This window comes from Neopelma chrysocephalum, unplaced genomic scaffold, assembly GCF_003984885.1.
Source record: "Neopelma chrysocephalum unplaced genomic scaffold, ASM398488v2 Primary Assembly neopelma1_24, whole genome shotgun sequence".
Lineage (NCBI taxonomy): Eukaryota > Metazoa > Chordata > Aves > Passeriformes > Pipridae > Neopelma > Neopelma chrysocephalum.
This window is the reverse complement of record NW_020897693.1, coordinates 22,650,979-22,673,400: the sequence shown is the minus strand read 5'-3', so window position 1 is coordinate 22,673,400 and position 22,422 is coordinate 22,650,979. Positions and strand designations below refer to the sequence as shown.

At 43.2% G+C, this 22,422-nt stretch overlaps 1 protein-coding gene across 6 annotated transcripts in view; it reads right to left on the bottom strand.

Moving 5' to 3' along the window:
• Nucleotides 1-22,422, bottom strand: part of ACTN1 (actinin alpha 1) — an 88,407-nt gene that overhangs the window by 37,670 nt on the left and 28,315 nt on the right. For all 6 annotated transcript variants that reach the window (XM_027708107.1, XM_027708101.1, XM_027708080.1 and 3 more), the window contains exons 2-3: nt 8,736-8,850; nt 3,453-3,572 (exon numbers count right to left, since the gene is read on the bottom strand). In XM_027708107.1, coding sequence (XP_027563908.1) covers nt 3,453-3,572; nt 8,736-8,850 — 235 coding nt within the window. The remainder of the gene's footprint in view (nt 1-3,452; nt 3,573-8,735; nt 8,851-22,422) is intronic.

Genomic DNA, 22,422 nt, shown 5'->3' with positions numbered 1-22,422 from the left:
GGGTATGAACAACTGGCAGGATAGCGTTATGATCTGGGAATTGGAGACATAGAATAACAACGGTGACGTAAATAAAGGCTGTTCTAAATTTTGTTTATCCTAACAAGTATCCATGACCCTGTCTTCAGAAAGCAAGTTGCTAATGATGGTCCAGTCAGATTCATGACAGACAGCTGGCATTGTTGTTAAGGGTGTACCTCTGGAGTCCCTAACTGTGAGTGGACAGGACATAGGGAGAAATACAACGCTGTGTTTCACTCATTGACATGGAGGGACCCTATTTTCCCCCACTTTCCACTGTATCTGCTTGCACTGCCTGGTGCTTCAGTAGATGTTTTGCTCAGATGGGACTTCTACAAATGTTGAAATCTCTAAGTTTTATTTTTCCTTTCACTTGCACAAGTGAGAATAGGGATCAGTTCATTCAAAGTTATCTGTATGTTGAAGGGAACAAGATCTTTTTAAGAAAGCAGCAACTTTCTATACGGATTAAAAATAAAACAGTTTTAGGGTCACATACTTGACCTATTCAATCTGTTAAATCCCAGGATCATTTGTCATTACAATGGAATCTATAACATCAAAAGAAGGCTTCTGAGGTGTCAGAGGCACAGTGAGCTTTCAAAGCAGACGAAAACCATTTGGAAGCTGCACCAGGTTAGTGTCTTCCTTGATCCAGATTTACACTTATCTGCTGAATGCTAGAACTACTTCGATTCTATGGACTCTGGTTAACAAAGTGTTTAGAATAAAAAATAAATAAATAAATAAATAAATAAATAAATAAATAGAAGCCAGGACACTGACGGCCAATGTGTGCAGAGAACTACAGCTGGCCTGCAGATACAGGACCTTCACACAGGACCTTGCTGCCCAGCAGAAACCCAGAGATGGAGCAAGACACCCTGAGGTAAGGAGTGTGCTGTCCTAGCCAGTACCACTACACTGCTGCTGGATGGTGGTTTTCTCCTCTGGGAGAAAAGCCACCTAGAAAACTTCCTAGATCAGTCCAACCTGATTGAGGCATCTACAGCTCACTTTCTTGGTGCAGAGTTATGACTGACTCATTGGTTTTGATCCGCTAGCTTGCTGCTGCATGATGTCTTCTTAAAGTCTGAAAGTAAGTCCTTAAAATTTATGCTCCAGGAAGGTTTATAATCCTTTCTGTGGACAGAATTAACTGCTGTGCTGTCCAAAGTGAAAGTCTATTTTTATAGCTGATGTGCAATTTACTGTACACCAAAGACCTAGATGGGCTGGGCAGAAGCCCCTGCACTAGGTTATATTTCTTGCTGACAACCAGAGTGGCCTGGGCTCAGTCTGTGTGCAGGGCAGGCACTGGGGTTGGGGAGTCCATGATGTGATCACACTTACACATCCTGAGCTGGCATCACAGCACAGGCCCAAGCACTCTCTATAAAAATCAAAGTTAACCCTTAGTCTAAACTTCAGTGCCATGCTACTTCTGGTAGTATAAAGAAACCCATGTGTATTCACCGTGTAGCCACATGGGAACCAGGGCAAAGGAAAGCCAGGAAACATTTGGCAGGGGAGGACAGGATCACCATTCAGACTGATATGACACATACTTCTGTCTCAAAATGGCACCTCAGTCTATTTCTGAACAGGGTAACTGCTACAAATCCATACTGACTAACTGGGCCCTAATGATCTTTGGTCAGAGATCATTTTACTTGCAAATAATTTCTAGGTACTCTTAGGGTACAGTCACAGCTGACTAAGGAGTAGAGAGCAAAAATAAAATCCAGTGGAAACAGAGGAAAAGACAAACTAGTGCCAGGGAGTGCAGAATCAGGAAAATGAAAAAGGGGAATAGAGCAGGAGAGCAGGAAAGAAGGGTAAATTTTGCACATGTTTTAGACTCCCAGAAGGATTCAAATGTCTGTCTGAGATCCAAATGACAACAGGAGCTCTCTAAAGGTGGAAGACCTCTCACTCCAGGTCCAACTTCTAGTTTGAAAAGGGTCCCACATAGATATGGACTATTGTATCAGACACTGGACACATCAGTCTTTTTTTAAAGGCAAAAATGACCTTAGATGGGTATTTGTGCTACATAAGCAATACTCAGGGTCAAAAATAGCCTCAGGGTGCTACCACTGGAAAAGCTAAGAAATCTGAAGAACAGTTTTGCATGGAAAATATCAATATCATTCAGCCATTCACCTCTTATATTTTGCTCTTCTATACCCAACACAGTAAAGAGGTGTCTGCAATGTCCCTGGACACTAGTTCCAAATTATTCCAAAGTCTCCATGAATTTAAAGCAGCATGTTGAGGCAAAGATCTCGGTAAGGCAAACATAAGCACCTGCAGTGGCAGAGGTATTCTGCCTGATCTGACATGGAACAGGTGAACCATAGAGTGGGTACATGTCTTGGACAAGCCCCAAGAGCATGCCTGAAAGGCCAAAATTGGGGACAGCACACCGAGACTGCACTGACCTCATGAGCTGAGAACAGTCAGGGCTCAGCCCTGTAGCTCCAGGACTCTCCCAAAGGAGGAATGCTCATCCAGAACAGTATCATGGGTTCATTTCCTGGTTGTGTCATGAATTTCCCTAGAGAAACCATGTATTTCCATCTGCAAGGTGGAGATAACAAACCTCCCTCATTTTCCATGGTCACTGTAAATACAAACCTAGAAATACCATAGAAGCAGAGTGTTTCCACAGCAAGTGACAACCTGAGTCCACAGGCAGGATTTACACACAGATCCAGAACAAAGCAAAACAAATGTCAGGAAAACCTGCAAGCCCTTCTTGGGTCTTGGGTGACATATCTGCAAAACATCCACCATCTTTGCTAGAAAGACAAAAATCCCACACAACTGCCTGCTTTCTGCATGATCTGCAAGTTCTTCTTGGGGGCATCCCTTGGTGCTGCCCACAATGATCTCTACACAACAATACACAGGCTTCAAGCACCCAGCTTTCTGGGGTGCACAAAAAGAAGACTGGAAGCCCTGAAAATTGGAATCTCTGAGGTCTTTGTCCTGTGCTGGGGACTGCACCTGGCTTTGATCCATGCAGTCTCCTACAGCAACAGGGGATCTTCCCCAGCAGCTCTGCAACTAGCTAAATACAAATAACTGCTATGCTTCAGTTGAGACTTTTCTTCATTTAAGAAAGAAATATCTCGATTATTTAGTTTCTGCCACTGCCCAAAGTTTTCCTCTAACTCATAAAAACCAGAAGAAAAGCAGGAGGACCTGATCCATAAGCCCAAGTGGGAATCAGGTTTAGCAGTCTGGTGTGAAGGCAGAATTTAAATCCAGAGTAAAGGCCTACTATATCCCATTTTTAACTTGATGGCTTATTCTACAAGAACACAGTAGGGCTAGGGAGGTGCAAAGGGAAATGACATGCAGCCAATAAGAAAGACAATGACTAAGCACAGCTTGGGCACAGACAAACCATCTGGTTTCCTTACCTTCTGCTCCAATAGATACTAGTTTGACTCCTTTGCTGGCAATGAAATCCAAGGCCTTGTTCACATTGGATATTTTGTGCACTCGCATTTTGCCTCTTTCAGGCTTAGCCAAACGTTCACCTAATAAGAAAAGAGGGAAAAAAAAGTGTTAGAAAACAATTCTAAACCTTTTTTTCCCTGGTGAGTGTTTTCCATGCTGGTGGCTCCCATGGCTCAGCCAGGCAGAGAGCATCCTTTCAGGACAGCCACACTCACAGACCAGGACAGCCCCAGAAAGACAGAAAAGTATCTTTTTGTTGCATCAGATATAAGTTAGTAACAGAGAATCTGTCAGAACCTCACCTTTTCAGAGCAGGTTTGTATCAGCAGTGAAAAGGTCAGCTGAAACCCCACTGAGCTAGGCAGTAGAACTAACCTCCATGAACCACAGATGAGAAGGATGCTTGGAAACAGCACAAATTTCCCTCCCTGACAAAGACAAGTGAGGAGGTCTCCTCCAGCATTTGCAACACCCAATTTACAAAGCAAATCTCTCCATGGAAGTCCCTACAGTTAAATATGAGGGTGATCTTATAGCTTGCCTTTTCTTACCCCCATCCAAGATAAAGACCTCCTACCTCTCTGGTCTTGTCACTGAATGGCCAAAACTGCCTCTTTCAGGAAATAAAATAATTCTTTGGCAAGTGGCTTTATAACTGTCAGGACTGTCATCTCAACTCCTTTCCATTAAGTTTGATGTATTTCTAACTCTACACAAGGTCTCTTACACAGCCGTTCATTTTAAATGTTTATAATGAGGCACAGAGAAGGAAGCAGCCTAGCCCTGAGGTAAGAGCAGGTTAATCTCTGGTAGAAATCAGTCTTAGGATAACAACAGTTCCTGACTGCAACAAAGCTGAAAGACTTGGAAAAGCATTTTCCTGACTGTATTTATTTGAAAGAGTTGCATTAAGTGCAGTCATGTCCTTCCTGATAGGCTGCCTGTAATTATGCTCACAGTCTACTTTTACTAACAATAACCCAACACTCAGAGTAAGCAAATTAAAGCTTGGACAGACAGGTGGACTTTTCAAATGAACCTCAATTAGAAATATAATTAGATGCAATATCAGGAATCACCTGTGTGTGACACACAACACCAAAAATGAACAGAATGTCCACTTTCAGATCACAAACTCCAGAATACAAAAATGATCTAAAGAAAATCCAAATATGTTTTGCACTTTGGAAAAAAAAAAAGTTATAATTAAAAAGAGATCAAATAGGCAAGTCTAGGCAAGTAATTATTCACTTGACCTATTCAGTTCCAAAAGTCTCCTGCTGTATCTTGAACTGAATATTTAAGCCAATGCCTGCTAACTCAAAACCTTTATTCAATGCTTAAGTGTGAGAAAGAAAAGTACTTGGCTTGTTTCCCAACACAGGTGTGAGGAAAAGCTAAAACAGAGAAAAAATATTATCTCCATAACCATGCCCTATAAGAAAAAAGGTCTGGAATTTAAAATCCTATAGAAATGTTTCAGTGGTTACTGTAGGTTGGTGTCATTAGCTCTCACGCTTAAAGATAAAATGAGATTAATTTTCAAAATGGAACACGGGTGTCTGGCAATTGAAGTAAAAAGATGTATTTTATGCTACTATATCCATCCTAGGATTAAAAAAAAAAATCTCTTTTACTTTAATGGAACCTCAAGTACACATCATGGTACCTTGCTTCATTTTTCCACTTGGACGATGCTAGTCATTCTAAAGAATAGTTGAAGCATTTTTTGTGACAGTTTCACAATGACATTTATACGTTTAGTTTTACAATAGACCTAAGCAGATTTATGCTACCAAATGTCAACAAATGGGCTGAACCAGCTAAAAAACAACCATTTTCTTCAGCTCATGTGACTGTAAACTAGCCTTGCAAAAACAAAAATAAAGACAAGCGATTAGATTTCAGCTGGAACAGCAAGCTGATCCAATTCACCTTGTGGCCGCATGTGCAATGCCAATACTGGGGGAGAGCAGCTGAACTGCTCTCCCTGAGGCCGGGAAGAACAGGATTGTTCCCCCTGACAGCAATGTGATCCTTGAGCAATTGCTGGTGATTGCAAAATTGCAGTCTCCCTTTCTCAGATTAGAATCCTTTTTTTGTGTACTTTTTAAGTTCCAAAACCAAGTGGCTATTTCCTTCAGACTTGGACTTTATTACAAATTTAGTTTTCCAGAAAAAAGCATCACCTGGTTCCATGTCATATATTATTAATGATGTAGACCATTAAAAGGAAGCCTTCTAGAAATATGTTCTACTTTCAGCTATTTGCATAATTGCTTTATTTCTCAGTACTTCTCCCAGCTGAGACAATGAAAATGGTCTACTTGCTTCCATTCTCTGATTCTCATGTACTAGCCCAAGGCTGTACTTTAAACGTTAAACAATGCAAGGATGTGTTGGCATAGAAGTTGTTTACTACACGTTCATTTAGGAAAAAATTCAATTAGTCCCTCCTTCTGTTGGGGGGGGAAAGAGCCTTATAACTTTATTTTTAAAACACTAAATGTCAGTTTAGCCTTTTTCAGTCTTGTAGTATTATTTTTAAAATGGCTTTCTCTGGGGAAGGAAATACATGGTGAAAAATGGAATTGTATCTTTTGGGGCAATTTCTAGGGGAGGCTGCAGTTGTTACTTCCAGCAGGAGAGGACCTGCAATGAGGAAGTCCCAGGACTGCCTGTGGAACTTCCCCCAGTGCACAGAGATTGGGGAACCAAGGGGCTCTGGTGGAGCTGAAAGAAGGCCTGTCAGCAGCACAGCTCACTGCCAGAAGGTACTAGGCTGACAAAAACTGAAGCATGCTCCTCTTGCAGATCATCACTGCTTCCCAACGTTGGGAAACTGCATCAAATGGGAAAACTGCTTCCTACTTGCCCTAGCTGCCTGGTAGCAATGTGCTCCCAAGGACACACATGAGGTCTGCCTTGAAACAGGTCTCCCACAGTCCCAGTGACAAAGTCCCTCTTCTGCCATAGGGCCTCCAGTAGCTTCCCTCATGCAGGCTCCATCCTTCCTACCATGGCAGGGTGGCAGCAACCACCCCACTGCAGGGGCAGAGGGAGACAATGCTCCCTCCCTCACTTCCACACATCCCATCCATACAGACAGGTGGAGGAGGCACTCAGCTCTGCATGGCTCTCAGCCAACCTGGACCAGTGCTCTCATGGCTGAAAGCTCTTCTGGCCATCATCCTCTGGGTTACAGGAGATCAGCCTCACGGAGTAACCCTGCCCATGCCAAATTCCCATCAGCAGCTCTGCAGCTCCCCAGTATATGTGAAGAGGAAGGTATGAGCCAAGAGCTAAAAGGCAAGGCCAGAAGCTGGAACTAGAGGGCTAATAGTCTTCCAGAGACTCACCCTTTTGGAAGATGATGAGTGGGAACCGTGGCAAGAACTTACAGACGAGCCCTTGGCAAACATCAGGAGACCCCCACATGCTGCTCCTCAGATGGGTTGGTGCTTCCCCAACTACAGACCAAAAGGGCTGCTAGTAGAGCCAGCAGTTATATGATCTGTATGATCAGTGGGGCTCAAAACTGATAATGGAACTGCCAACAACAGAGATGAAATGGGGGAAAAATGTGCTAAATTTATCTTCTTTTGCTACTGTACTTAGGAGAACTTAGTTCTAGCTTCTGCTGTCTCTAGGGAAAGGATGCTCAGTCTTACGTGTGTGAAGGACCATGGTCTCTGGTGGGATGCAGTCCCCAGCTGCTCTCTGTGCATTTGCCCACTCATCTAGCGGCAAGTTGCAGGCACAGAGCTGCTCTGCACTTGGATAGGTACGTGCTCTGCCCACACCACCTGTGCAATTGGAAGCCACTAGCTTCTTCCCAAACTGAGGCGGATCTGACAGGCCCTGCCAGTGGGCTCCCAAAGGGACAATAGGAGAGGAAGAGTGGGAGACAATGCAAGGAAATTAAGCAGTGTGAGACAGGAGACCCCCTGCTTTAGCACTGAGCCTCATCTGCCCTCTCCTCTACATACTTCTCTCTCCTTTCTTCCAGTCCAGTGATTAGAAAGTAAGCCATCAAGGCCCATCTGCCCTGGTGTCCAGACTGCAGCCCTGCCTCTGTAAAGGTACCTAAATACAGAAAACAAACCAATACGACTTTGCTACCTCATTTGTTACAGGTACTGCAGAAAAAATGTGCATGCTGCAAAGCTCTGATAGTGTTTTGAACTCTGATTCCTCCAAACCACAAGCATGGGCAAAACCCCTGAGGTTTCATTCTATATTCATAAATTCTGAAAAACACTGACAGTATACTGATAGCATGTTCACAGAAACTGGCAAAGAGGAAGGGAAAGGAAAGAAAAGAAGGGACAGAGGGAAGGCAGTCCGAGTGCTTCTATCATGGCCATTTTGGAACAAGCACCAAGGTCAGGAGTGCAAGTCACTGGGTTGCTGTAACTGCCTCAAAAGCCACCAAAAGACAGTCTGTGAGCATACAACCCCAGTTTCACACATACAGTCTTACCCTCTCTTAGTGCCTCCCACGACACTTTACTAAGATATTTATTTCATCAGCACATCAAAAAGGATTACTGCTTATATGAAACAATCCCTGGGAGATATCTATCTAGTAGTGGGACATTTGTGACTTGGAGTAAAAACAAATACAACCTAATTTTTTCATGCCACTGCTTTTATTTTGGACTGAGTTTTTTGAGATTTTGCTTTTCTGGGGGATTTTATTTTCCCATGAAGGCTTGAGCACTGAGTTCAGATTAAAACTAGAATGGAATTACTTCAGTCACAGTTGAAACTGAAGAACACAAAAGATTTATTGGTTTGACTCCTCTCTTCAAATAACTTCTATCGTACTCCCACTGCCATGTGGCTTTGGTATGATTTGCCAGTGCAGCATTCCCACACTTCCCAGAGCTGTTTCATCAGCCCTGCCAAGCAGTAAAAGCCATTGCTTGAGCCTTCACAGGAAGCAGTGCATTCCTGACAGGCAGAGAAAAGCTGAGAGGCAGGAGCAGGAACACAGTGGGCAGCCTGCACAGGCCATGAGCTTTGGAGTACATTTCAAAAGTACATTAATGGTCACTGCTGGAGACAGATATTCATTAGGGACAAATTTGTTCTGAATCAGGAAGCAGTTCTTATATTCCAGCAAAATCTGCAGCACTACAGCCTTTGCAGTCCATATTCTGCAAGAATGGAGGAGGAGAATGGATTTCAGCACAAAGATGCTCAGGACACTTGAGAACACCACACATAACCTCTCTCACCTGAAATGACTTCCAGAAGTAACATGAGTTTAAGACCATCCCTGAAATCTTCCTCTATATTCTCAATCTGTGTCCCAGCCTTGCGGAGGTGAGAATTACACCAGGCTGTAAATGTCTAAAACATAGGAAAGAAAGCAAGAAAAAAAAAAAAGCAGTCAGTAATCTTCACAGAAACAAAACAACAGTTCACAACCAAAGCAGTGCTGCTAGGTACCATAACAAAGGGTCAAATTCATGTTAGGTTATCACCTTTCCACACGATGTCCTTGTGGACCACAAGGGATAGCACCTCTAAATATTCAAAGAAGTTGCAGGGTGTTCTCATAAAAGAGGGAGTCTGAGTCAGACTGTCACATTACAGCTCCAGCACATCTGATTTTCTGGAGAGGCTTCTCATTTTCTGTTTGGTTTAGAATACCTCGAAACTGATTTTAAAGCATGCTCAGACTACTAGGGACTCCAGCGATGTTAGATGACACATATTAACATAATATGAAGGAGAACAGAGAACAGCATTTCAGATTTTCATGTCTCTAGACAGGTGCTTGAGGAAAAAAAAGAACCATTCTTATACATTCAATTGCCTCTGGTCTACTCCATCCCCAGCAAACACCGCAACCCTTAGACAGACAGTAAGGGACAACATGTTGAGCTCCTCAGCCACATAAACCACATCCCAGTAGTGTCTGTCCTGCTGCCTCCACTCTCACTCACTAGCTGCTAAGTAGACTTCCCTTCCCCATGACTGTCCCACCTTCTCCCCCTCCCCCATCACGTGAAGGAGTAAATACTTTCTGAATAATGATGCTATCACCCATTTCAGAAGAAGTGCAGGTCCTAGAAAGGATATAAGTAACGATTACTTAGCAACACTACTGTCTAGCACAGCTCCAAACTCCCACTATTTGAGAGCCTCTGGCAGATGTACCACTTCAGCCATCTCAATAATAAAAATCACAGCCACTCTGTAATTAGTGATACTGTGTACCACCACTGGAAAAATAATATGAGTTTGAAGTGTGGGACAAACTGAGATACAAACCACAACATAGCCAGCAGTAGTCAGGCTAAACAAAACTCGTTTTTGAAAGCACCTTCTGACCTCAAGTGGTCAGGATAAAAGGACCTCTCATATGAGAGAAATTAATTCCACCATGACAGATGACATGATACATTTTCTGTGGTTACAATTTGTAAGTCCATGCTCTGAACAATGGGCATGTGGGGCACTGACAGGGGAGAGACCGCTCTTCCAGGAGATGTGATAGTAGGGATCACATCAAAAGAGCACTGTGTGAAAGGGTCTGAAAGAGAAAAATGCTGCCATTTGATGGTCAAAACACAAGACGCAAACATAAAACGCCTTAGACACCTCTGTGTGGCATAGAGTTAAACAGGCGAGAATCATAGAGCCAAACTTGAAGACGCAGAAGCTGTTTGACACAAAACTACTGTTCGAAGAGTAAATGGTAGAAACCAGGTCTTTTAAAGAGGATAAGTTTGTTCAAGTGCTAACAAATGCATTTCACAGTGTTTGAATAGGACACCGAGTAAACCCTTTCCTTTGTACAACCTGATAACCCCTCAATCACTCTTTAAATAGAAGGGTGAGGTTTCTCAAAAATAACCAAGCTCAGTGCTACTACGAGAAAACTCTTCCCTCTCTCTCCCAGGTGTGATCTGAGAGCCAATTCAACTAACTGACCCGGCAAAGAACTGTTTACTTTCTTAAGGCTAGTCTTCTGCTCAGTAGTGCATGGAGACAGTTCAGTAGAGTCTAACAAGCCTCTGGAGGAGAAAATTTGGCATACATGGGCCAAGCAGGAGGGTGGAGTGGACCACAGCAGCCACAGAACCACAGAAGTAAGGACTTATACCGAAGAATAGCATGCCAAAAATTTAGAAATACTTCACCACTGCTTATACCATGCACGGGATTTCAAAAGAAACATTACCCTGAATGGCAAAGGGCTTGTTCTCAGTTGTCTCAAAGCTGCGTTTTCACTATTAACCTGCTTTCATTTGAGTTTACCAGACTACAAATAGTGTGGCAGAATCTTTACTTGTAAAAGGCATTGCTCAACAGCTGTCGAGCTTCCCACTGCTGTGCTCTGTCCTTGCTCTCCACTGGGACTGTTGGATAGAGCAGGATAACAGTGCAGCTGTAAATACTTTCATGGCAATGGCCCTTTAGACAGATGCATGTATTGTGAAAGTCTGGGATCTTTTTTTTCAAGATGGCCTGGTTTCCTCCCTGATTTGGAAGACTGGAAAAAAAGAAGTGTAAGACATTAAGCACCTTTTATTGCTTTCTCTTGTTAATCCCCTGAGAAATAAAAGAGGTGCGGGGTTTTTTTTCAAATAAGAGCAATTTTAATTGAAAAATGGCCCTGTATCCTGAAGTACATCCTTTTGGCCCTATATTCTTCATTCTAGTGCCTGAGCTGTATTATAAGAAGAAAGGTTAACTTATTTGGCTCCCTTTTGCTGCCAGGTTACTTCACTCCCCCAGAAGGGCAAATGAGAGCAGACATGCTTTCAAAATGCTACATCATCATCATATATCAAGATATGAGAGCATGTTACGTCAGAAACGCTGTGGATGCCCATGAACCTCCTTCTCATATTTGGAAAGCAGACAAAGCAAGATACTTAAAAGTAGTGCCTGGTCCTGGGTGACATTACAAAACTTGTATTGACTTGAGAAGGAAGCCTGAGATCTAACTCACAGGCCACAAGGCTGCACTTTAATTTCTTGTATGACTTCTCTGAAATAATTTTAGTTTTGTTTTTCATCAGCCCAAAGCAGACCAGAAAGCTCTGCTTTAAATCACTGATAATCCTAACAGAGCTCAACAGGGCATCCCTCTGCACGATTTGAGAGTGGAAGACGGTGACCAGGTCTACATTTCCAATAAACACAGATGAAATTATATGCAAATCTTCTAAATTTTGCATTATTATAAAGCCTGGCAAGATAGCTAGAGATCAGTGGAAGTATTTTTATTGCTGCAAGAGTCACCTAGGGGTCGAAGGAAAACAAAGTCACAGAGCCAGCACTCCAGATTCTCTACTGGAGCCATCTCCACCTCATGATGACCTTAGACATGCTGCAGTGAAACAATCCTGCAAAACACTGCCATTACCCATGAGTGGCAGAATCAACACCTCAGCTTTTCAAGAACATGGATCATGAAGGGTTAATAGACAGAACACACACTTCCCACTAGATAACTCCCAGATGTGCAGACATTTTTTCAAGGCATCCTTCAGGCTCAACATGAACTCCAATAAGCATAATGCCATGAGCAGCACAACAGCATATGCAAACAGCAACAATCAGCAGCCCGGTGTGAATGCATTAGGCCATTTTACAAGAAAGTAGGATTATGAACACTTTTAATAACCGCAGTGGGACTCACAAACTATATTCTTCACAGATCAACCCAGAGCAACATCTATCAAAACACAATCATCAGAAAACAGCTTTATTTTGCATTTGCTGCATATACTGCACAGGGGTAAAATATCTTCTTACTTAAAAGTAGTAAAATGGAAAGAGGTTTGACAGACAGATAGGAGAAGCCCGGAGAAATGCGGCAGAAAAGTGGAGGGGGAGGGCAAGAGAAGGGAGAGCTGAAATTTTTGCTGTCTGCTGGGTCTCGTAGTCCTGGCAGTCTTGTTTAGACCCATTTTTACTGCCTTGGCTTCACGCATCTGCACAGGATACTTTTTGTTATTCTAGGAAACCTACTGAATCCACCTACTCGCCCCATCCACCTTCTGGGCAGCACAGCCACTCCTCCCCACACCCTGAGTCACAGATAATGCTGGCAATTGGCTTGTAAGCCCTGCTGTGCTGCCTTTCACCAGCAAACAAGTTTTCAAAAGTGGAAAGGCCTGTCAAGAGCAGCCAGCCAACTTTCTGGTGCAGGTCTTGTCCCGGGATCAGCCAGGCAAGAAAAAAACAACCAACACCCCACCTGCATTTGATAGGGTGAGGTGAGTTGCACCCCAGTTCAGAGGGCAGAAATACACTGCCAGGTGGGAAGCTGCTCTGAAGCGGCAGATGTGCTTCCTTGCTGTCTGCAGATACAGAATCCTGGAGATTATTCTCCTGCTTACTTCTAACTCCCTGCCCCAAAGACAAGAAAAGAAATACTCTGTTAATCTTGAGGCTTATGGAAATTTCAGAGGCGGAAAACTACTTACTGTTAAATAATAGCACAAAAACATACCAGCAAAAATCTCACACCATAAATTTTCTATGGTAACTGCAGAAGAGGTGCAAACAGAGCTGTGTTTCTTGGCCCTTGGATTTTTCCATATACTGTATTCTTAATTTCATTTTTGGACACATCAGATCACCAGGGCCCCCCTGCAGGTCTGCCTCTTGTTCAGTGTTCACAATAGAGGATGTCTGATGAAGGAGCACGTGTGAGTTTGGATGCACATGGAGATGCATTTCTCATCATTGCTCTCTATGTTCCCTGCTCCCATCTAGCTCTGATTTGTAGCTTGCTTTTTTTTTTATTTTTTTTTAAACACCCCAGTTTCATCAGCAAGATCCCTGACACCAAGATCAACTCTTGCTATTTGTGTGCTGGGTGCTGCATGAACAATAGGACCTTCATATTCCACCACAATACAACCTGTCAGATAATAAAAAGAATAACAAATATTACTAAAAGCAAGTAAATATGATTAACTGTTCTGCTGCCTCAGCATATTTACTGTTAGGGTATCCTTTATAAGCGTACCTGCATACCAATTTTAACAGGAATGCACTTCCTTTTTCTCACACAATATGAAAAGTCCTTGCTTCTTCACCGTATTAGCCCTTGCCCAGTCATGAGTTAATTAAAAAAAACCAGCCAGGTGACTGCTAAAAGTCCTGCAGCCAAAACTCTAATGAGATACCATCTCCAGCTAGCTCCTTCCAGGTATCCCTCAGTCCTGCCAACTGCAAACCTACCTGTATTACTTGTGCATACACACATGCACTCTCTGATACTCTTTTGTACTTCCCAAACATTTGCTTCTGTTCCTGAAAGCCAATAACATTTCCTGTCCATGTTGTCCTTTCCAATTTGAGTACCTTTCAGGAACTAAAGTGGCTCAGGCAATGTTCCTGAAACCTAGGAAAGTGGGACAGTAAGTCAACATTTTAAAGTTTAAAGAATGCTTCTGCCTGGAAAGCAGCAGTGCCGTGACACCATTCGGAGTAGATATAGAGAGCTCTTCGCTGCAAGAAAACAGTCATAAGGCACTTCAGCTGCTGAGCAATTTCAGCAATGTAAATGTCAAAGCTACCACAACCATATAAATGACAGATATTAAAAAAAAAAACAAATGGGCAGTTTCATCTCTTTGTGGTTGCAGCAATGACATTCCAGCTTTATCTGACCTTTCCAGATGCTCTTTACTTCTCTCCTTGCTAAATCACTCTTCCATATAGCCCTGCTTTCCATGGGTGAATGTAAACTTTCTGACACAGGCAAGAGACTGCCATATTTGTGTAACAGCCCTGGAGGAGCTGTAACTGAGCCAGAGCAGTGCTGTTTGCCTTCTTTCTGACAGAAGAAAGGTCTGGCTTAAGCAACCAAAGAAAGAATTCACTGGAGCAGTGCCTCTCTGGACCACCACCACTGTGCTCAAAGGGAGGCAGTGTTCACAGCCACCAAGGTACCCTCCTTCCTTGTGTTTATGCTGGGGGATGAATTTTAATCAGTATTTCAACACAGCTCTGCTGTTGAGATGTGTCCACAAAGGTTTGGCTCCTGTTAAGAAGGGTATGGACCTGCTAGCACACAAATCTCCGCCTAGTAGCACAGTTTTATGTTGTCTACACACACGCTCTGCAAAGTGAGGTCTTGAGTAGGCTAAAAGCTATAGGTGCTAGCACAGGTTTTCTTCTAGTGTTGTAAGGGAAATGACAGCAGGATTCCCTTTCCAGTCACCAGAAAAGAAAGCAGGATATTCAAACGATACATCATACACAGCTGGAAAACAAAATCAATTTACTCAGCTGCAAATGCTGCACTTCTGCTAGCCATGTACAGAGCAGTGCATCTGGGCTTCAGACTGCACAGCCGGGCTGCGTTCCCTGTCTGCCCTGAAAGCAAACCCTCCGTGGCACCTGCTTACTACAATGCCACACATTCAGTACAGGACTGCCGAGACAGATTGGCTAGTTCTTGCAACAAATTCGACAGTCGAGTCCACAATGCAAGGAATTTTATTTAAATGAAATTATCTGTAACAAGGACTGAGGCAATCATTTAATAACTAATAGTTTATTAAGAGCAGCCAGAAAACTGCTGCACACACAGCTTTTTCAAGCAATACGATTACTAATAAAGCAAGCCCAGCTGCCTTAAAACGGGATCCTTTCCACCTTGGTAGTCTGGAAGCTGAATATACTGTATCAATTAAGGAGGATGCTAACCCACAGTCACCACAAGTATCTCTCTCTTGCTCCTTGAACAGACAGACTAGGCCATCATTAGCTTATTAATTGGAAGGGTTTGGACTGAAAAGCTGGGCAGACCATGAAAAATAAATCTCAACAATCCCGTCTCAGTTTCCCTTCACTCAGGATTAACTCATTATCAGCACTACCTCCCAGGCTCTGATGTGATTTTCCCTTTCTTGATGGTACTGCTCTGACAGTTTCTGTGGCACCCTCTTCTCCAAATCCTCCTTTTACATCTTAAAACACTTGGAAGAACTGCTAGGGTCTCGTGGGTGGCTGCTTAACACTCTCCCCACACTCCACACAGACTCAATTGATAGGCTTGGTTGCAGTTTCTTTTCCTGTCCAAATCTGTGATATAAGCTGACAAGGAGGTGCTCATTTAATTGGGGAGTAATTACAAAGTAATCCTGAATCCTGTTGACACCCTGGCACATGGCTGGACAGGACAGATCACACCAACAACCCTAGTGAGGAAAACTGGGCATTGAAAGCGCCCTTCATGAAGTACAACTGGCCCATTGAATATCTGTGGTGTCCACATGCTGCAAGTGACAGAAGCTTTATATACATACATATTAGTGGTTTTCAATGGTGAGGGAGGAAGTGCAGATCTACAATAGCCTTCACTTCTGTATACTACACCTACTGGATCAGTCCTTGGTGTACTTGGATGTCTGTTAGGATGCCCAAAAATACTCAAAAATGGCTGTCCTCTCCCTGCAGGAGAGCTCTTGGTATTGGACATTCTCTACACACACCTCATCACAGGCCCAGGGAGCCACCCAAAGTGCCTTTTATTTGATCCTGAATTAAAAGTCACCATTTCCCATACTCTCCAATTTCGTCTTCTAACCTGAAATACCTCCACGTTGCTCTGCATTTGAAGCCACAATACAATTTTGAAAAGAAGAAAGGCATTTGATAAACCCTTTTGGTATTTATGTTCCAAGCCCACTCTCCAGGACATGGGTTTGTGTTGAAGAGTTACACTATCAGCAGGTGACATCTAAAGAATTACATGTATGATGCTCAATGAGATGAATGCTTCACAATGAAGAGCTTTGCTTTCCAATAGAGTTTGCCTTTTAAAAAGGCTGAAGGAACTAAGTGGATATTCAGAAGGAATCATTACAGACACCCGCAGCACAATTTCTCCACCTCCACAAAAGGAATTTAGTACCACTAGCATCAGTGGTAATGTCCTGTTCTGGTTTAATTGCAGCTGCTGAGTTCCAAGTTGAAAGACAAAACATAGCCCACACTGCTTCTGAAGTGCTACGCCCTGAAAACAGGAGGTTGTACCATGCGTTACCAGCATCCACATAAAGAACCATTTGGTGGCTGCATAAGGAATTACTGAGGGTGAAAAGGCAAATTGTAAGTCTACTTGCATTTTCAACTCCAGGGCACAGACCCTGCAACTTGGAAACACAGAACTCAGTCACTACTTCCTAGCCACTTCCCAAAACCCATCTCTGCAGCTCAGGATGAGAACAACACTACAGCAGTAAGAGTCCCAGCCCTAAGTGTAACACCAGAAGCCGGCACTGATCCCACTGGCAACGTGAAGCTCTCCACCAAAGCCTCCCCTTGTCCAGAGTAGCTAAGAATTGCTGCATAGGGAAAATAAATCCTCCTGACGGTCAGTTCATACTTTCAGACACTGGCAATGAATCAGCACATCACTTGCAAGAAGCACAAGTAATTCAGTGCAGGAGTTTTCATTGTTGCTCAGTGGACTACAGTTCTCAGTGTCTTGCACAGGTTTTAATTCTCATATCCCGGAAGACAGGACAAAGAAAGAAAAAGCCAGAGAATGTTCCACACCAGTTTTCAACTGGTGAGGTATTAACTGCTTTGGAGTCAGAACACTCCCTTTTATTAGCTAACAACGGGCTTAAGTGGTGAGGGCAGAAATCTCCATCCAGCACACTTCCTGTCTAACACAGAGTAAATATTTGTTCTTCTCTACATACTTGTGCCTCTGGAGCCTTTAACTCCATTTCTGCTACAGAACTGCACCATTTCAAGATGAATCTGCTTCTGGCATTTGAAAGCTACTGACCATTAAATCAATGAGTTGGCTGGCATTTCAGATCAGCAAAGTGTAAGCTCTCTTTATCCCTGAGTTACCAGGGAGCACGAATAGCTAGGAACTTAGAAGAAGCCTTCAGACATGCAAAAACCATACAAAAAACTCCCAACAAAATACACAAGGATATCAACTGGCTAGAAGTAAGGTCTTTTAGAGTTTATCATGAAGCTCAGACTAGCAAGACTCTTCATTATGCTCTTCTCTCTCCTGTGAAATCAGCTCATAAATGTCAACTTGCTTCAAGCTCTCTCATAAGAAAAATTAAACAGAGCTTGTCTCTACATTTTATATGCTGAGTTTCCCAACTGCTTTACAGCATTTGAAGTTATACTGGAAGAAATCACTTTACCAAGCACTAGGATGCAACTATTTATAGACTGAAAAGTGGCAACAAACCAATGAAAGCCAGAATGATTCGTGGAGGCTGAATCCAACTGCTCAGTACAGGATTGGGCCAGGACACCAGGAGGAGAACCTTCACAAGCAGTCTTATGTCCCTGATGGCAGGCCTGGCACTTTACATCTCACCATCCAGTCAAACACTTTCAGAATGTTTATCCAGACCCAGTACTGATTTCATCATGAGGTGTCACCCACCTGAGCCCAGGAAAAGGCTGGGGGGAAGACAGCACTGTACCACAAACCAGGACATGCAGTTCCATGCCAGCTCTGGCTTTTCTGAGAGCATGGGCCGAGGGTAGGAGACGTCTTTCAACTTGAAGCAGGTCAGGGAAGGACCTTCCCTCCAGTGGATTCACATTGCTTCACAACTGCTCTGATGAAGATTTGTCTCAAGCTTCTGTCCTGTTGTGGGGGGGGGGGCTATCAGTTTATACTAAGTCCACGAAGCCAGCAGTGCAGGAGCTGATCTGGCTGAAAGCCCTTCTGCAGCATAGGTTGAGAGACATTTGGGATTACCCAGAGCTTCCTGGGAGGATTCACAGGTGGTGTTTTCTATGTGGCTCTTCTTTGGTTGTTTACTTTGCTGATGAAGGGGACGGGAGGAAGAGGAAGTTACAGCTTCATTTATCCATGCTTTCTAAATGCAGAGCTAAGTAAACAGGTTGAATAATTGAAACAACTTAATGTATTTGTCCACTGCTCTGTATGGATGCTGCAAAACTAGGACAGAACGCTGGCTGGGCTTTACAGACTGCAAAACTTTAGTGACTCTGCAGCTCTGGAAGATAGAAAAAACTTGAAATAATCTGATTTTCTAAGGTATGATGGCAAGTGTTCTGGATAAAAGAACCTATAGCTGCATTTCCAGTGAGAAAGGCCCCCAAAGCAGTGTCTGGCATGAAGCCTGAGAGGTCCCTGTCAAAGAGCAAGGAATCAGAAGAATACCTATATCCAACAGAGTTTCTGAAAGCTACATGGCATAGATGTACTATGTATTTGGACTTTACTCCCATCACCAGTAACATGAACTCTTGGCTAAAACATACAGAAAAAAAGTAAGACTTATGGATACATTTGTCTCCTCGGCCATCATCACTGTCCCTGACACAATGTGCTGTGAACATTCAGAGCTCTCATGCTCATTTGCAGCTGTGAAGCACATTCCCAGCTCCAGAGGATTCACCTTTTGAACAAGATCTGCAATTATTAAGATCATTCACTTGAAATGGGATTTTCCAAAATTAAGAAAATAGCTCCTGGGACAATATGGCTGTGATTCACATGTACTACCAAAGAAGCAGAGGTAGGGATCTTACTGTGGTAGGGACTACCATACACAGGGTGAAAAGCTGCTCTGTGCTCGAAAGTACTTTCAATATGAGACCCAGTGATGAAGGTGGAGACTGCACCTCAAAATAAGGAGGCAGTGTTAGTCAGGATGCCTGGTAGTGGTCTCAGCACACCCACAACCTACCTCTTATCATCGTCTATATCAAGATCATAGTAAACTAGAGAGAGGTTTGATCCAGAAAAAGACGGATCCTATCTGAAGAAAGGAACAAACAGTTCACAATCCCTACAAGTTACGTAAATGTGTCTGAACTGCAGCCTCCCATGCAAGACCACAGGACCGATTCCCTCACACTCCAATGTTTGGAGCCATCACCTTGTTCTCAATAGCTACATCTTGCTGCCATGGTGCATTTTGCTCTAGTTTAGTCCACGCAGTTGGCACTGGCAACCTAACTGTAGGGGAAACAACAGGACTGTGCTTGTCTATAGCAGATCACTCCTAATGGAGAGAGGTGGCACAAACAAATGCAAGAAAGCATTTGTTTGAAAATGCAATGAGCAGACAGTTGGCATCAGGGGCTGATAGAAGTGTGAGGTAACATCTCACAGCAGAGAGATAAGAATGGCAGAGGTGACATAGGGACTTGAAAACAAAGACAGGTATCCCATATTTAATAAGGTGAAGAAAAGCGTGCTACTGAAGTGACATGAACTGAAGGGCACATTTAAAAGTGATAGATGACAAATTATTGCTGCAGCTGTTTGGGTGAGTGTGATTGGATTGCTTCATGGAGGTCAGAAAAAAAGAATGTTGCCATTACTCAGAAATAAGATAATTGAGAGTCTGTGTGGGAGCTGTATGGGAGGTTCATCAGCCATTCTGGAATAAATAAAATGTCAGGTCAGAGTAGGGAATGTCACATCTATTACTGGATGAAAGGATTTAATTGATCTGGGTGAAGGCAAGATATTGAATGTTTATGTAAAGGCACTACAAAAAAAGTCCCACTGCTAATCCATGTGACCAGTAAATGTCTTTCAAAAGGCAAAACACAGAACTGAGCCTTGGGAACGCTGAACAGGGACCAACTTGACTCCCCTTCTCCCTCCCACCTCCACCCCTGCAACACAGACCAACAGAGAGACTTTGAAAAGGTAGATCTGCTCCTCTATCTATCCCTTAGTAGATGTGCTCCTGTCACTCACACAGAGCAGCAGGAGCTGTCACTTTTTATAGCTGTTATGTCTGTGAAGCCAGCACAGACAATTGGGATGGGGTTGAGATCTGCACCTTCTCGTGCATGAAGGGAAGGTAAGCCTTTACTGTGGCACAAGCTTGCCAGTGTATCTACTACATGTCTCATTGAACCTGCAGGCCTTCAGCAGCGCACAGACAACCGTGTCAGAATGATCAGATGATGCTTGGTGAATTCCTGGGAGTTGACCACAGGCATTTCACCTCCCAGGCTGTAACTCTTAGGTGGGCTCACATATTACAGTTGTAGGTTCAACAGTTTTTTCTTTTATAGTTAAAATAACCAGCACATGAAACCACTAAGAACAACAAAAATTGATACAGATCAGCGTCTGTGTGTCCTGTGGTTGTGGGAAAGGGTATTTTATAAGGTGACAGCCATATTTAAAATTGAATTGCATGGTTATTTAATTTCAACTGGATAGCAACTGGATAGCAAAAGTGCTAAAGCTTCTGTAGGTGGTGAGATTATGAAGATGGTCTTTTCTGAAATCTTGAGACATATTCCTTGATGAGGCATGAATAGGTCATCTAAGAGCTAGGATACAAAAGGATTTAAACTATCTACAGTAGTACTGAATAGCAGGCAATTTCTCAGTGTACATCCCAGCCCAAGAAGGGGTCAAATTAGTGAGCATCTTCATGGGCCTTATGGCATTTGCACGCCACTGCAAGCTTCTAACACAGACTTACCACCACATGTACTGCATGTGATGGGATCTCCTATTTTCATGCAGCATATATAGCCTTGACTGGTACTGAGGTGTGCTTTGAGTGATCTGTGCCAAGTCTGTGGGTACACCTGGACAGCACAGTGAAAAACAATGTAGAGGTGTCTGAGTATCTAAGCCAAGGTACCAGAAACAGTGGTGGTAGGAAAACACAGCTTGGCAAGGGCTATCCAATGTAGAGGCTGTTACAGGGGTCCAGGGCACAGCCCACTGTAGAGATCAGCACCTGGCAAACATAGGAACTGAGGCTCAGTAGTGCAAAGAAGGGGAGTTCAGGTCAGGCCTTCCCAGCATGTTGGGTTCAGACCAGGATGGAGATCTTAGAACAAAGTAACAAAAAAGGGCAGTTGAAGATTAAACATTATGATAGAGCGTAACTACAGCAGGAGCTTTGTTCCAGACTGCTGTGGTTCAATGTTTCAGAAAACCCAAGAGAGCAACAATTGCATTAAGAGAGAGAGAGGTAATGCCGGCTCAACCAACATAACACCAGGCTGAGGACAGCACAGCACTCTCCTGTGCTTCCTTCAACTTGCTGTCTTTGTTCCAAACTCACGCTCCTTTGCCCTGCTCTCAGTCATCAAGACTCTGGGCTGGGAATCTAAGGAGAATATGACTTAACTTTGAGGGGAATGTAGTCTTTAAGAATTTACTTGATCTCATGAGCAAAACCTCGTATTTTTATCTATTTTTACCTTGATTATTTTGTCTTGAGACTGTTTATATAGTTTATCAAAGGAAGAAACACTATCTAAAAGAAGTCAGACGTGGGACTGATATCAAGGACTACAAGAAAAAGAGAAATATTCAGGTTTGGATTTTCTTTGATCTATTATTCAACCTGAACCATTAGCAAAGGCAATTTCAGTTCCCAGTAGCATAGTAGCTCTAAGCTCATATCTATTAGTATTGTTTATTATTTTAAAAGGTTGTGCTATGGTTTTACAGTCTAATTTTCCAAAACTTTTATGAAAAGGAAAAAAGGAAGTGAGACTTTTATGACACATACACCAGGGATCTGCAATACTTTGGGAGGGTGTTGAGCTTGTTAGAATAGCTGCCCTAGGTAAAGCCCGGGAAAGGCAGTCAGCAAATTTTCTGGACTCAACCCAAAGGCTACCACAGAGAATGTTTCCAGTGACTGCAGGGAGTTGGGTTCAGGCCCTGCGCTGTGGGGGAAAGTGGCAGAATGACAGAAAAAGTCTGATGATTCCAACCAAGTCCAAAGGAGCCATAAGGAGCTGCTGCATTATTTAAAGGCAGACATGCAGAACACTTTACCAGATACTACTGAGAAAAATTTGATCTCTTTTTAAACCTAGTAGCAAGATTTTTGCCATCCTGATGACAGGAAAACCTAAGGGAACATAGCGGGAAACACATTGCAGAAGGGAGGAAAACACTGCTACCAGCCAGTTCAGCCCAGCAGGAAA